This window comes from Geotrypetes seraphini, chromosome 2 (genome assembly GCF_902459505.1).
Source record: "Geotrypetes seraphini chromosome 2, aGeoSer1.1, whole genome shotgun sequence".
In the NCBI taxonomy this organism is placed as follows: Eukaryota; Metazoa; Chordata; class Amphibia; order Gymnophiona; family Dermophiidae; genus Geotrypetes; species Geotrypetes seraphini.
The window spans coordinates 467,762,841-467,778,676 of record NC_047085.1 but is presented as its reverse complement, the minus strand read 5'-3'; the positions used below and the strand labels follow the sequence as shown (position 1 = coordinate 467,778,676).

At 47.3% G+C, this 15,836-nt stretch overlaps 1 protein-coding gene across 6 annotated transcripts in view; it reads left to right on the top strand.

Annotated features, from left to right (window-relative positions):
* The window catches only part of RBM33 (RNA binding motif protein 33), a 406,831-nt gene that overhangs the window by 207,248 nt on the left and 183,747 nt on the right, over positions 1-15,836 (top strand). For all 6 annotated transcript variants that reach the window (XR_004538179.1, XR_004538180.1, XM_033931618.1 and 3 more), the window contains exon 13: positions 10,149-10,325. Coding sequence is in view for 4 of the 6 variants with exons in the window: in XM_033931618.1 (XP_033787509.1) it covers positions 10,149-10,325 (177 nt within the window). In the remaining 2 variants the exon portion in view is untranslated. The remainder of the gene's footprint in view (positions 1-10,148; positions 10,326-15,836) is intronic.

Below are 15,836 nucleotides of genomic sequence, written 5' to 3'. Positions count from 1 at the left end.
GTCCGGGTCGAGGTCACCGATTCGACATCGATTGGTACCCCGAACCCCGGCATCGTCTCCGAGGGGCTCCTCGAGACGTCGGAGATCCACGACCCCGGAACACTTTCACAGTACTTCCCCGGTCTCGGAGCTTGGATCGGAACAGGAACCTCGCTACTCGAGGGAAGCCTCCCCTTCCTTCTCCACCCGACTGAGGTCTCGTTCACCGACCCCCCACGGGGCCTCGGGAACATCCCGACCATCCTTCTCACGCTTTGTCCAGGACATGGGCCACGCTTTGAATTTAGACCTCCAGTCCGACTCCAGATACTCTAAAGAGTACCTAGCAGAACTGGATATGCCATCACTACCCAGAGAGTCCCTTCGCTTACCGCCTAACCCGATACTCCAACAGGCTCTCTTCAGGAACCTGGAGACCCCCTATATGGTCACAGCCGTGCCCTCCAAAATGGAGACCAAGTACCGTACAGTACCCTTTCCGGGATTTGAACAACCACAGCTCTCCCACTAGTCGCTGTTAGTAGAATCCTCCTTAAAAAAGGCTCACCCCTCCCGGGTCTCAGCGGCAGTCCCCCCAGGCCGAGAAGGCCGAACCCTAGACAAGTTCGGCAGGAGACTATATCAAAATGCGATGATGGCCTCTAGGGTGCAAAGCTACACTTTCACCTTCACATCCTACCTCAAACACCTCATTGGACTACTGAGAGCCTTTGAGACTGACCTACCGGCCTCCTGCCAAGGAGCCTTTAGCCTGCTTTTGGAATCCCTCTCCAACCTACGCCTCCATCTATTCCACGCGGCCTACGATGGCTTCGAACTCTCCTCCAGAGAGGCAGCGTTTGCTATCGCCATGCGCCGATTAGCTTGGCTACGCCTGGTCGACATGGACCCCAACTTACAGGACCGGTTGGCTAACCTCCCCTGCGTGGGAAAAGAACTGTTCGATGACACTATCGACGCGGCTACAAAACGCCTCTCCGAACACGAACGCTCGTTTGCCTCCCTCGTCCGACAAAAGCCCAAACCGCCCGCGTCCAGGCCATATAGGGCCCCTCCGCGCCGCTACCCACAAAAATCCACTCCTGCCTTCTCACGGCCTCCACCCAGGCGTCCGCAAGCCCACCACCGGGCCATGCCCAAGTCCCAACCGCCTGCGACTACCAAACCATCCCCGTCCTTTTGACGGGATACGCGGAAGGGGGCGGGCCCCCTCCGCCATAGTCCCAGGCCTCCTTACCATCGGGGGTCGCCTCAAAGCCTTTTACCCTCGCTGGGAATAAGTCACATCGGACGCATGGGTCCTTGGCGTGATCTCATCAGGATACTCTCTCAACTTTCGGACCATTCCTCCGGAAAACCCCCCAAGGAATTGCCCTCCCAACCGGACGCAGCTACTCCTCTCCGAAGCTCGAGACCTGCTTCGCCTGAGAGCAGTGGAGGAGGTTCCCCCCGACCAACGGGGGAAGGGCTACTACTCCCGTTACTTCCTGGTACCGAAAGAAACAGGAGGCTTACGCCCAATACTAGACTTGAGACGCCTCAACAAATTTCTGATACGAGAAAAATTTCGGATGCTCTCCCTACCGACCCTCTACCCCCTGATCGACGAGGGCGACTGGCTCTGCTCCCTCGATCTGAAGGAGGCGTACACACATGTCCCAGTGCACCCCGCTCACCGCAAGTTCTTGCGTTTTCAGGTAGGGGACTGGCACCTACAATACCGTGTCCTTCCCTTCGGCCTAGCATCGTCACCTCGGGTCATAGAAACATAGAAACATAGAAGATGACGGCAGAAAAGGGCCACTGCCCATCAAGTCTGCCCACTCCAACAACCCTACCCCCTTGAATTTACCCCCCTAGAGATCCCACATGTGTATCCCATTTCCTTTTAAAATCCTTCACGCTGCTGGCCTGAATCACTTGAGGTGGAAGTTCATTCCAACGATCGACCACCCTTTCGGTGAAGAAGAACTTCCTGGTGTCGCCATGAAATTTCCCACCCCTGATTTTCAGCAGATGGCCTCTTGTGGCAGAGGGACCTTTAAAAAAGAAGATATCATCCTCCACCTCAATACGGCCGGTGATATATTTAAACGTCTCTATCATGTCTCCTCTCTCTCTACGTTCTTCGAGTGAATATAGCTGCAATTTATTCAGCCTTTCTTCATACGGGAGGTCTTTGAGTCCCGAGACCATTTTGGTGGCCATTCTTTGAACCGACTCAACTCTCAGCACATCCTTTTGGTAATGTGGCCTCCAGAATTGTACACAATACTCCAGATGAGGCCTCACCATGGATCTGTACAATGGCATTATAACTTCGGGCTTCCGGCTGATAAAACTTCTTCAGATGCAACCCATCATTTGTCTTGCCTTTGATGAAGCCTTCTCCACTTGATTGGCAGTCTTCATGTCTTCGCTAATGATCACCCCCAAATCACGTTCCGCCTTGGTCCTAACTAAGGTTTCACCATTTAGTGTGTAAGTTTTGCATGGATTCCTGCTGCCGAGGTGCATGACCTTACATTTTCTAGCATTGAAGTTTAGCTGCCAAGTCGAGGACCAATGTTCCAATAGAAGTAGGTCCTGCGTCATACTGTCTGGTAAAGTGTTCTCACTTACTATGTTGCATAGTTTGGCGTCATCGGCGAATAATGTGATTTTACCCTGAAGCCCCTGAGTCAGATCTCCCACAAATATGTTGAAGAGGATCGGGCCCAAGACCGAGCCCTGAGGCACTCCACTGATCACCTCCAACGTTTTTGAAGGGGCACCATTTACCACCACTCTCTGAAGTCTACTGTTTAGCCAATCACCGACCCATGTAGTTAACGTCTCTCCCAGTCCCATTGATTTCATCTTGTTCAATAGTCTGCGGTGCGGAACGCTATCAAAAGCTTTACTAAAGTCCAAGTAAACGACGTCTAGGGACTCACCCACATCCAGTTTCCTTGTTATCCAGTCAAAGAAACTAATTAGATTGGATTGGCAGGACCTGCCTTTGGTAAATCCATGTTGGCGGGGATCCCGTAGATTCTTCTCGTCTAGGATTGTATCTAATTTATGCTTAATTAGTGTTTCCATGAGTTTACTCACTATGGATGTGAGACTCACCGGTCTGTAATTCTCAGCCTCTGTCCTGCAGCCCTTTTTGTGGAGTGGGATTACATTGGCTGTTTTCCAGTCCAAGGGGACTTTTCCCGCCTTCAAGGAAAGATTGAAGAGCACAGACAATGGCTCTGCCAGGACATCACACAGCTCTCTAAGCACCCTGGGGTGTAGATTGTCCGATCCCATGGCTTTGTTCACTTTGAGTCTTGATAGTTCGCAGTAGACGCTGCTGGGTGTAAACTCGAAATTCCAGAACGGGTCATCTGAGCTATGCCTTGCTTGCAACTGTGGACCGGTCTTCACCAAGTGCCTCGTGGTAGTCGCAGCAACCTTACGTTCCCAGGGCCTCCAGGCATTCCCCTACCTGGACGACTGGCTGATCAAAGCCCTGTCCAGGGAAGCGGTTATTTCAGCGACCCAACAGACTATTACCTACCTACAAAGTCTGGGGTTCGAGATAAACTTCCCAAAATCCCAACTACGCCCCTCCCAGTCCCTACAGTTCATTGGGGCCATGCTGGACACGGTTCGCCTCCGTTCCTTCCTCCCCCCTCCGCGTCTAGAGGCGTTAGTAAACCTGAGTCGAAGGTTTTCCCTGCTGACCTCGGTATCAGCTCGGCAGATGATGACTCTTCTGGGCCACATGGCATCCACCGTCCACGTACACCCTTCGCCCGCCTCCATCTGAGAATTCCTCAATGGACCCTGGCCTCTCAATGGCGTCAAGACCGGGACCCGATCGACCGCCCCGTGACAGTGACGCCTTCTTTGCAACGATCGCTCCGCTGGTGGGCCGACTCTTCAAATCTTTCCAAAGGTTTGCTCTTCCTCACCCCACCCCACAGCAAGATACTCACCACGGACTCGTCGGAGTATGCTTGGGGAGCCCATCTGGACGGCCTACGCACTCAAGGGATGTGGTCAGCAGAAGACCGTCGCTGCCACATCAACGTGCTAGAGCTTCGGGCCATCTATCTCGCAGCTGTAGCTTTTCAACATCTGCTCCACGACAGAGTGGTTCTCATCCGAACCGACAACCAGGTAGCAATGTACTACGTAAACAAACAAGGGTGGAACAGGGTCTTGGTCCCTTTGCCGGGAAGCCCTGCGCCTCTGGAAATGGGCAATCTCCAACAACACCTTCCTTCGAGCGGTGTACATACAAGGAGAACAAAACTGTATGGCGGACAGACTCAGCCGCCTCCTCCAGCCACACGAGTGGTCACTGCACTCTCAGATCCTACGACAGGTGTTCGAAAAGTGGGGGACGCCTCAAATAGATCTATTCGCATCCCCCCACAACCACAAGCTGCCTCTCTTCTGCTCCTGGATGTACTCCCCGGACCGGCTCGAGGCCGACGCCTTCCTCCTCGACTGGGAGGGAAGGTTCCTATACGCGTTCCCGCCGTTTCCTCTGATACTGCGGACGCTTGTCCACCTGAAATCAGTACAAACCACCCTGATCCTGATTGCTCCTCGCTGGCCACGCCAGCCTTGGTTTTTCCTTCTACTTCAACTCAGTGTCAGAGATCCACTGCCTCTGCCTCTGTTTCCCTCTCTACTATCACAGGGTCAGGGTTCGCTGTTACATCCCAATCTTCAATCTCTTCATCTGAATGCTTGGTTTCTCTCCCCCTGACTGCTCTCCCCGTGTCTCAATCAGTCAAGGAGATATTAGAGGCCTCTAGAAAGACCTCGACGAGAACCTGCTACTCCCAAAAGTGGACCAGATTCTCAACCTGGTGCTCCTCCCACAGCCAGGACCCGGTGTCGGCTCCCGTCCCTCTGGTCCTTGACTATTTACTTCAATTATCTCATTCCGGCCTAAAGACCAACTCCATTCGAGTACACCTCAGTGCGATTGTGGCTTTTCATCAGCCCCTGGAAGGGAAAGCCCTCTCGCTCCATCCCTTAGTCTCTCGCTTCATGAAGGGTCTTCTGAATGTCCACCCTCCTCTCAAACCCCCTCCGGTGGTTTGGGACCTCAACGTGGTTCTGGCTCAACTAATGAAACCTCCATTTGAGCCCCTAGACAAATGCCATCCAAAATTCCTCACTTGGAAGGTAATTTTCCTGCTTGCGCTCACTTCCGCTCGGCGGGTTAGTGAGTTACAGGCTCTGGTAGCGGACCCACCCTTCACGGTATTCCATCACGACAAGATGGTACTCCGCACCCATCCAAAGTTCTTGCCTAAAGTAGTGTCTGATTTTCACCTCAATCAGTCCATTGTCTTACCTGTGTTTTTTCCCAAGCCCCACTTTCACCCCGGAGAGGTGGCGCCTCATACTCTTGACTGTAAGAGCGTTGGCCTTCTACCTCCAACGTACTCAGTCACACCGGAAAGTCCCACAATTGTTTTTGTCCTTCGACTCAAACCGGTTAGGTCACCCAGTCTCCAAGCGCACCTTGTCCAACTGGTTGGCTGACTGCATCTCCTTCTGCTACGCTCAGGCTGGTCTCACGCTGCATGGTCGAGTAACAGGACACAAGGTCCGAGCGATGGCAGCCTCCGTAGCTTTCCTCAGGTCCACACCTATTGAGGAAATCTGCAAGGCTGCCACGTGGTCTTCGGTTCATACCTTCACCTCCCACTACTGTCTGGACTCACTGTCCAGGAGCGATGGCCGGTTCAGCCAATCGGTTTTACGAAATCTATTTGCTTAAATTGCCAACTTCCCTCCATCCCTTTTCAGTCAGCTTGGAGGTCACCCACATGTGAGAATATCATGCCTGCTTGTCCTGGGATAAAGCACAGTTACTTACCGTAACAGGTGTTATCCAGGGACAGCAGGCATATATTCTCACAACCCGCCCACCTCCCCGAGGTTGGCTTCTTTGCTAATTAAGTGAACTGGAGACCACGAGGGGATGCACCCCCTAGTGGAGCAGGAAGGCACGCATGCGTGGAGCAGCAGAGCAAACTTAAATCTTCAATCAAGTTTGCTTGAAAATGCTTCCGCATCGGGGCTCCGTAGATGACGTCACCCACATGTGAGAATATATGCCTGCTGTCCCTGGATAACACCTGTTACGGTAAGTAACTGTGCTATCTGTCCCACTGTTCCCTTTCCACCACAACATTTCTCCCTCATCTTTCGCTTCCCTATCATCTATATCTCCCTCCCTATGACCAAAAATTCTCCTCTTTCTTCCATTCCCCGTGTACACCATCCCTTTCCCTTTCTCACTAACACACCCACGACCAATTCTCCCTTTCTGTTCCCTTCCCTCCCACCTCAGCATCTCTTTCCCTCCCTTCCTCAATCCTGTCTCCCAAGTTCATGCCTTCTGTGTTCAAAAATGCACTCCCTCCCCCCTTCTGTGTCCCGCATTTGGGCCCCTCCAATGTCCCAGTGTGCTTTCTCTTTGTTGCAACGCTTGTGCTCTCGCTCCCTCCCTCTTTTTCTGCCGTACCCCCACCCCAGGGTCCACCAACTCTCCCTTTCTCTTCCCAACTACCCTCCTATCCAGTATCCCCCCATCCCTTGTGTCCAACTTCTCTCCCTTTCTGTTCCTTCCCTCCCTAAAACCCATTGTCCACCGTCTCTCTCACTCTCCTGTTTTCAGGGCCATTATTTCTTCCCCCCCCCCAAAAAAAAGCATATGCATGTGGATTCTCGCCCTTCTCTACTCTTTGCAGCGTCCTCTGGTTTTCCCCCTGGCCTCCCGGTCTCACCTTCGGCTAATTAGGGCAGCCTAGATCCTTTTCCTGGGCGGTGTCTCCTCTGAAAGGAACTTTTTCTCATATGTCCGATTTATGTGGATTTTTGGATCAGATAAGATCTCTGCCCTCTCTTTTCTGTAGTGCCTCTTTCAGCACCATATCCAGCTTCCAAATTCACCCTTTTCAGCAGCAATCTTTTTGCAGGCTGCCTTCATTAACATAGCTGAAGGGCAGCACTTCTTCCAGCCACACTTCTTCACAGGGCAGCGGGCCCTGCAAGCTGCACATAGCTGAGACGAAGACTTCCCTCCATCAGCTCTGACATCGGGGCAGATTTCCAGATCAGCTACTGGAGGCGTGCTGAGAGCGCTGCACGCTGCAAAGAAGACTACAACATGGAGGGCAGTTGAAGGTGCGTATCAACCGAGTTTCCTCCAACCCCACGGGATCCCCACGACCCGAGTGGGTGACCCCACAGGATCCCCGTGACCTGGAGGGGGAACCTGCGGGTCCTGTGGGATTCCCGTCATCCCCGTTCCCGTCATTCCCGTCATCCCCATTCTGTGCAGCTCTCTCTAGAGGAGGATGCTAGTTTAGCCTGGTCTTGGACCGCAGCTCTTTGGCAGCAGTAAATTAGGCAGTCTTGGATTCCCCAGCAGCTGAGGCTCCCTCCTCAAACATTGGAATGGCAGCCATTTTGAACTGCAATAACCAGCAGCCGTTCCTACAATGCAGCTGGCTCTTCATGCAGCTATAACAAAACAAACAGCAGACTAACAAAAATGGAAGGTCAAAGCAATGGTTTTAATCAATAGAATCCTATTCGCCTGACGTTGCCATGTTTCACCTGGAGGCTGCTTCAGAGGCAAAGTTGTAGGGCAGAACAATAAAATGAAAAACAAAAATTATCAACCCTTTTTTAGATATATTCTGAATGTCTACTATTAAATCTCTGTCCATTTCTTCCATCTGTGAAGGAGTCCTGTATATCACACCATTGTAAATATATTCACCATTCACTCTTCCAAATTGATCTAAAGTGCCTCTTTCTTGCCCTGAAGATCCTGCAATTTTGTGGCTTTAATATGATTTTTAACATATAACACTACTCCCCCTCCTTTTCTTCCTACCTTGTCTTTCCTGAACAGATTATAGCCCATTATAACTACATCCCAGTCATGGTTCTCTGTGAACCACATCTCCGTGATCTCCACTATATCCAACTCATCTTCTTCCATCACAGCTTCTAGATCCAGAATCTTGTTTCCCATACTTCGAGCATTAGTATATACCGCTTTCCAGACACTGCCCCCTTTTCCCATCCGTGTAAAGGTATTCAGTGATTTACTTACCTGAGGGCTTATACTCACCTAGGTACTTTGATCAGCCTGCCCCATCACTTCTAGTTTAAAGCCCTCTTCAGTAGATTAGCCAGCCTGCCGCCAATGACAATTCTTCCCTTCTTTGATAGGTGGATACTATCCCTGTTCAGCAGCCCTTGGAAAATCAAGGTAGCCAAAATGCTCTCGACGACACCATCCACGTAGCCATGCATTCATTTCCAGGATGTGAGTTATCTGCCCTGGCCTTTACCCTCAACAGGGTTGATGGACGAGAATACCAGCTGTGCATCTGACTGCTTCACCTTCTCTCCCAGAGCCACAAAGTCGCTTTTGATACTGCAGGGATACCTGGCAATATCGTTAGTGGCAACATGGATGAGCAGCATCGGATAATAGTCATCAGGCTTTATGAGTCTTGGCAAGCTCTCCGTAAAATCTTGGATTTTGGAACCAGGCAGACAGCTTACCTCTTGTGACATCATGTCTGGTCTGTAGATGGATACTTCTGTACCCCTCAGAAGGGAATCGCCACCACCACTACCTTTTAACGCCTACTAGTGGTTACAGATCCAGTCATTTTGGGGATTTCAAGCTTTGGTCCTTTCTCTCCTTGAGATGCTCTCATCTCTTCCACTTCCAGGACAGCATACCGGTTCTTCAGTTCAAGGGCAGGCGGAGTCATAGTACCAGTCTTGCAGTCTTTCCTCAGTACAGCCTCTTCTTCCCCACTGCTGGAAATTTTTGATGCCTCATGAACCATTTTATCGATGTATCTCTCATTATAACGGATGCTTCTCAGTCTTGCCACCTCCTCTCTCAGTTCTTTTACTTCCTTCACGAGAGATTCAAGATGAAGACAGCTTGCATATGGAACCACTCCCTCTGTACAGAGACAGAAGTTGTAACCTGATCCTAAGTCCAAATATATATGGGGAAAACTAAAACCTAAGAAGAGTGATTAAAGGGAAACATACAGAAGTCAAAAAATCACTCAATAGCTAAGTGATTGCTTGTGACTGTTCAAAGTATAAGAACTTTTTCTATGCTAGTTTGCAGCAAAGAATTTTGTTTTCCACTGGGATTTACAATATGCAATGATTGGGTGGTGAAGCAATTTTCTCTTGGGGCTGCGGCTCCATGTTGTTGCCTTTGTGTCTCTGAGCATATTTTTGAATTCTAAGTGTGTGTTCTAGAGGTTGTAACCTGAGCAACAGTTTTGAAGACACGATGTTTCCCAGTATATACAGTGATACCTCAGAATCCGAATGCCCCAGAACTCGAACAACTTGGAATCCAAACTATTTTTTTAAATAAATTTTGCCACGGAATCCGAATGTACGGGAACTGCAAGTGGTGCTCAGCCCAAAGCTTCCCCTCTGATGCAGCTTCCTGTTTCTGCCTGGGCAGTTCGCATCAGAGGGAAGCTTTGGGTTGAGCACCGCTTGCAGTTGCCATTGCCGATCTTGCTGTCTATGCCAGTGGGTCCCGATCTTGCTGTCTATGCTGGGGGGCCCTGATCTTGCTGTCTATGCTAGTTGGGGTGGCCAATCTTGCTGTCTATGCTGGTGGGGGTCCGATCTGAGTTTGTAGGACCAAGGAACAGATTAATCCAGTTTCTATTATTTTCAATGGAAAAATTGTCTTGGAATTCGAACGTTTTGGAACTCGAACGGGGTTCTGGAATGGATTAAGTTCGGATTCCAAAGTATCACTGTATTTGCACTGGTTTAGAGCTGTTGTAAATATGTGTGCCCTCCAAAAACAAAATTGCAACTATGCTCCATCCAGAATCTACCCTGAACACTCCTATAATATGAGTCACATAAAGGTAAGCACTTTCTTGTCATTGTATGTACTTTAATGTGAGAATGAGGGGGGCAACATGTAATTAAGAGGCATTTTATGGACATATACTGCTATATAAGTATAAAAATTACTTCCAGTATATGTATTCTTGGTTTTAAGATGATGTTTTTTTTTAATTTGATAAGTGAGCCTTTATTTTTAAAATTTACTTTCCAATATTCAGGGTCCACTTCATCCTCCTCTACAGCCTCAGCACCAGCACCATCATCTTACTGGTCCACCACAGCCTTTGTTACCTATTTCTCAGCCTCAGTTCAGACCTCTTCTGCATCCACAGCCACAACCAGGTAGCACCAGAATGCAGTTACCACAAAGACCAGGTCCAGTGAAACCCAGACATGTAAGTATCTCTTCCTTCAAAAGGTTTGTCTAGTGTGTCTCTTAACTTATGTCCTAAGCTTTGTAGTAAACCATAGAATGAACCTTTTGAATGCTTGAAATATACTTGTTTGTTTAGGCAATAACAGAATTTAGGGACGCATATAATGGAAATTTTTGAGAGTTACTACTATAAATTGCTCGCATTATTCATTTTATAATCTAATCTAACATTTGTGTGTCGCACAAACCTAAAACAGACTCAACACGACCTATAGTGGGAAAGGGAGACTGTGGGCATGTAGGGAGGGAAAGGGAAGGGGAGAGAGGAAAGAAAAGGAGGGGAAGGACCTAATCCAGTAGAATCTCAGTTATCCAGCATCTGTATCTCCTTTATTGAGACTCATTTTATTCTGCTTCTTAATGGAGAAAGCAAAGCTATTTATATTTAGCAGGATTTATCCATTGACAGGACAAATCAGTCATACAAACCCATCGTTCAGTAGCAATGCAGCTGCTGCATGGGAATTTATGGGCATGCTTGGAAGGACTTTGAGCTCAGAGACAGAGGGGTCTGTGTTGACACTGGTAGATGAGGTCAAATTAATTTGTCTGACTTATCCTGTTCTTCAAACTTCTTTGCCAACTAAGCTGTTCCACTTTTTATTCACTCGTACTTGCTTCATATTTCATATACCAGCAACATGTTCAAGTGTGTAATACATTAACAAGACTCCCTGAAATTCTTAATCCTTTAGAAAGAGGAAAAATGTAATTATTCTTCTTTCTGGGAAAGGGTAGGGGATGAACTGTATATAGCAAAACATAATTGTAAATTGTCTATCAAGCAGAATTTCCCACTGAAAGCTCTCCAGCCATGCATTTAGTCATGTACCATTAATGAAGTGAAAAGCTTTATGAAAGATATTTAGGTAAACCAGTGGATTATTCACCTCTACCCACATGTTTGTGTAGAAGGCATCATTAACATTTTTCAGCTCTGTGCACTTTGTCCTTGCTCCTCAGTTTCTCCTTCTATATGCAAGTTGAAGGTGTCTTTCTGTTCTGCTTTTGGTTTGATATTTTTGTGCTTTTTGGTCTCATTTTTAGAGGCTTTTCAGTGCTACAGAGGTTCCCTGGGGCAGCTCTGCCTGAATGAAGACACAGACTCTCATTATTGGTGGTCTGTAACTGGGAGGGTAACCCTTTTTTCAGAGGACTTATCTAGCCAGCTCGGGGAATCTTTCTTCTGGTAGTGAAGCTTACTCCTGGTCATTACTGACGTTCGAGCACAGGCTGTGTGTCATCCGTGTTGGTCTTTTATCGGTGAGGACTTTTATCAGTTGCCAACTGCATTCCCCCTCGCCCCCCAAAAGACACGCAAGGAGCTGTGGGGGTCTATTCTGACTGGCAACCTAAAGAAACAAGCATCTTGAACTATTTTTACATGCTTGTCTGAGGCAGCAGCGTTCCCAATCTTCCATAAGAACATAAGAATTGCCATACTGGGTTAGACTGAAGGTCCATCAAGTCCAGCATCCTGTTTCCAACAGTGACCAACCAATGTCCCAAGTACCTAGCTAGATCCCAAGTAGTAAACAGATTTTTATGCTGCTTATCCTAGGAATAAGCAGTGGATTTCCCCAAACCATAATGGCCTTTGGCACAACACTAGCAGAACTGCTAGTACTGCCTATGGGAGACTTTGGGAGGTGGGGGGGGGGTTCTTTAACTGCATTTTGAGGGGTATCTGGGGCTTAGATTTGGTTACCCTATCTCTTTTCAACATTTTTTTTGAACTTTTATTTAGTTCTCCCGGGTCATATTTTGGTGCTAAAATGCTCCCATGGCAGCCATCTTTTATTTTTCAATCTCATTTTAAAAGGGAAAGGGATTAGGATTTGATAATACCGCTTGGACAGGGTGTATTAAGTGGTTTACAAATCAGGTACTCTAGCATTTTCTCTATCTATCCCGGTGGGCTCACAGTCCAATGTACCTTGGGCAGTCGAGGATTAAGTGATTTGTCCAAGCCTCTATTTGCCTCAAAAACACCTTGATTTTAATTAAAATCATTAGCAATGGTCTCCTCAGGATGTTTTACTCCTGATTCATGCCAGATTTGCACTGGATAGCCGGCTGTGGAACGTCTTTGTTTCACATGCTGCAGGGGTGGGGGGAGGGGGAGCTTTGAGCTTAAACCTCTCTAGTCCCTCTAGGGTGATGGAATTGCAAGTGGCTCACTTTTTGGGAAAAAGTCCCCCCTGGAGCCCTCGGACAGCAACTTGGCATCTTCAGCAAAGCACACACGCCTCTGAGTCCAAGACGAGACAAGTGGAGATCCTGCAGGTATCCCTAGGACATCCTGTTGAGGGATTTCACCCCTGATTTACTCAGGCTTATGTTCGAAGCCTATATTGGCTATAGGGCCCTTTTATACTGTCTCGGGTCATGCAAGTTGTTCCACTTGGGGGTTTTCCCCTCACATAGAGTGGGTTCCCCCCTAACAGTTCCTCTTCAGGAACCAGATTTCCACTTGAAGGACTGGGATAATTGGGGTCAGAATCAATGACTTTACTCCCTCAAAATGATTAAGAATATAAGAATAGCTGTACTGGGTCAGACCAATGGTCCATCTAACCCATTATCCCGTCTTCACGGAGGCCAATCCAAGTCGCAAGTACCTGACAAAAACCCAAATAGCAGCAGCATTCCATGCCACCAATGCAGGGCAAGTAGTGGCTTCCCCCATATCTGTCTCAACAGCAGACTCTGGAATTTTCCTCCAGGAACCTATCCAAACCTTTTTTAAAGCCAGCTACATTAACTGCTCTTACCACATTCTCTGGCAAATGTGTCCCAGAGCTTAACTATTCTCTTGAGTGAAAAAATATTTCCTCCTATTGGTTTTAATAGTATTACTCTGTAACTTTGAGTGTTCCCCTAGTCTTTTTAAATCTTCATACAGTAAAAAATTGATCCACTCAGGATTTTATAGACTTCAGTCATATCTCGCCTCAGCCATCTCTTTTCCAAGCTGAAGAGCCCTAACCTCTTTAGACTTTCCTCATACGAGAGAATTTCCATCCCCTTATCAGCTTAGTCGTTCTTCTTTGCCGTTATATCTTTTTTGAAATAAGCAGACTAGAACTGAATGCAGTACTCAAGGTGAGGTCGCACCATTGAGCTATACAGGGGCATTATGACATTCTTAATCTAGTTTACCATCCCTTTCTAATAATTTCTAGTATCTTGTTTGCTTTTTTTGGCTGCTGCTGCACATTGGGTGGAAGGTTTCAGCCTCTTGTCCACGATGACATCCAGATCTTTTTCTTGAGCTCTACCTCCAAGATGAACCCTAGCTGGTAACTATGATTTGGGTTATTCTTCCCAATGTGCATTACTTTGCATTTGTCCATATTAAATTTCAGCTGTCATTTAGATGCCCAATCTTCCAATATCCTAAGGTCTTCCTGAAGTTTTTCACAATCCGCATGCGTTTTAACAACTTTGAACAATTTAGTGTCATCTGCAAATTTAATCATCTCACTCATAGTTCAAATTTCCAGATCATTTATAAATAAGAACAGAACGCTGCTGCAAGTCTACCCAGCGGCTCCTCTTCAGCCATGTTAAATGGCCAGCGACCAGGCGGGCCCTTCATGCAGACCAAGAAAGACAGAGAAAGAAGACAGAGGATTTTATTTTTTAAAAAAGTAGCAAACTATTTCACACCAACCGCAGCAAGGCAGAGTTCTGGTAGCTGTCGCCTCAGCAAGAAGGGTCTCAGAACTGCAGTTTGTTGTGCAGGGAACCTTTCCTCAGGGTTATGGAGGCAAGGGTCTTGCTACGCATGGTACCTTCCTTTCTACCAAAGGTGGTCTCAGCTTTCCACATATATCAGGAAATCTGGCTACCCGCATTCCATACCACATGTTCAAAGAAAAAGGACAAAGTCTTGGCGTTGCTGGATGTGAAGAGAGTTCTTCGCTACCTCAAGGTGACAAATGATTTTCATGTCTTAGATCATCTTTTTGTACTAACGAGTCTTAGCCACTTGGAGAAGCCGGCTTCCATTTCAAGATGGATATGTATGATTGTTTCTTCAGCCTATATTGGATATGGTAAGCAACCACCGATTTTTTGGGAGTGCACTCTACAAAGAGTTTGGCTTCTTCATGGGTGGAGTCATAGGCAGTTCTGCCCGAGGAGATTTGTACGATAGCTACATGATCCACCCTCCTTATTTTCACAAAATTTTGCAAAGAGTATGTGGCAGCACAAATGGATGCCATTTTTGCATCCTTGGTGCTAGCAGCAGGCTCATCTGCCCTGCCCAATACTCAGAGGACTGCTTTGGTATGTCTCACTGGTTCAAGAACATAATAATTGCATACTGGGACAGACCAAAGGTCCATCAAGCCCAGTATCCTATTTCCAACAGTAGCCAACCCAGGTCCCAAATACCTAGCTAGGTCCCAAATAATAAAACAGATTTTATGCTGCTTAGCCTAAGAATGAGCAGTGGAAATAATGTCCCCTTTAAGAACAGCCTTTGCTGTGTCGCAGAATAACAATGAGTTATTCTCATGCTGCTCATTAAAAGAGATATCCTCCCATTTGTTAGATATTTTACAAAGGCCTTATTTTTAAAAAGATATGATGGGAACCTCCAGGCTTTGCCTACTGCATCTGATTCTCCCTATTCTATATCCATCCAAATTGAAAAGTGATTGAGACTTCTAGCTGTCCTATAGCTGCCTCCTGCACTTGAGGAAATAAAGTAGTATACATTAAGATGTAATCTGTTCTGGAAAACATATGATGTACCATTGACTGATGGGTGTAATCCTTTTCTGATGGGTGTAAAAGTCTCCATGGGTCTATCATGTCTTTTGCACTAGAAGGGAAGATTACTCTCAGGTTCTTCTTACCTTTGATATATCTTTTTTCTAGTAGAAAGGCATATGAGTCTTGAAAGACCATCCTGTCAGATTCCAATTTAGCCTGGTAATATGGTCATTTGGTGTAGGACGGGCTGGGGGAGGGCATCAGTGGGAACTCCAATAACTTGAAATATGAGGACGTTTACTGGCCAGACTTTGCAGTAGTTATCCTGCAATTAACGGGATGGTTGAATAGGCTGGAGTGAGCTTGGATGGCAACTCCAGCAGTTGGAACCTAGGACAGTACCAGGTGGACTTTACAATCTGTGACCTAGAAATATCAAAGAAAAAGACAAGTTAATTTAACCATGAATTTATAATGTATATAAACTAATGGACAGACCAGATGGACCATTCAGGTCTTTATCTGCGTCATTTACTATGTTACTGTCTCAGACGTGTGTTTTCTAGATGCTTGACCTTTTCCTGTCAAACAGGTCTGAAGAGTAATGAATACACAGAAGGTTTCCACAATGTCCATAGATATCCTCTTCAAGAGAAGAGGTTTGTAGATTAAAAAAAAAAGTTTTTGCAATTGGGGGACTGTGGGAACCGCAGAGGTCTTAGTGCCGGTTTCTCTCAGGTAG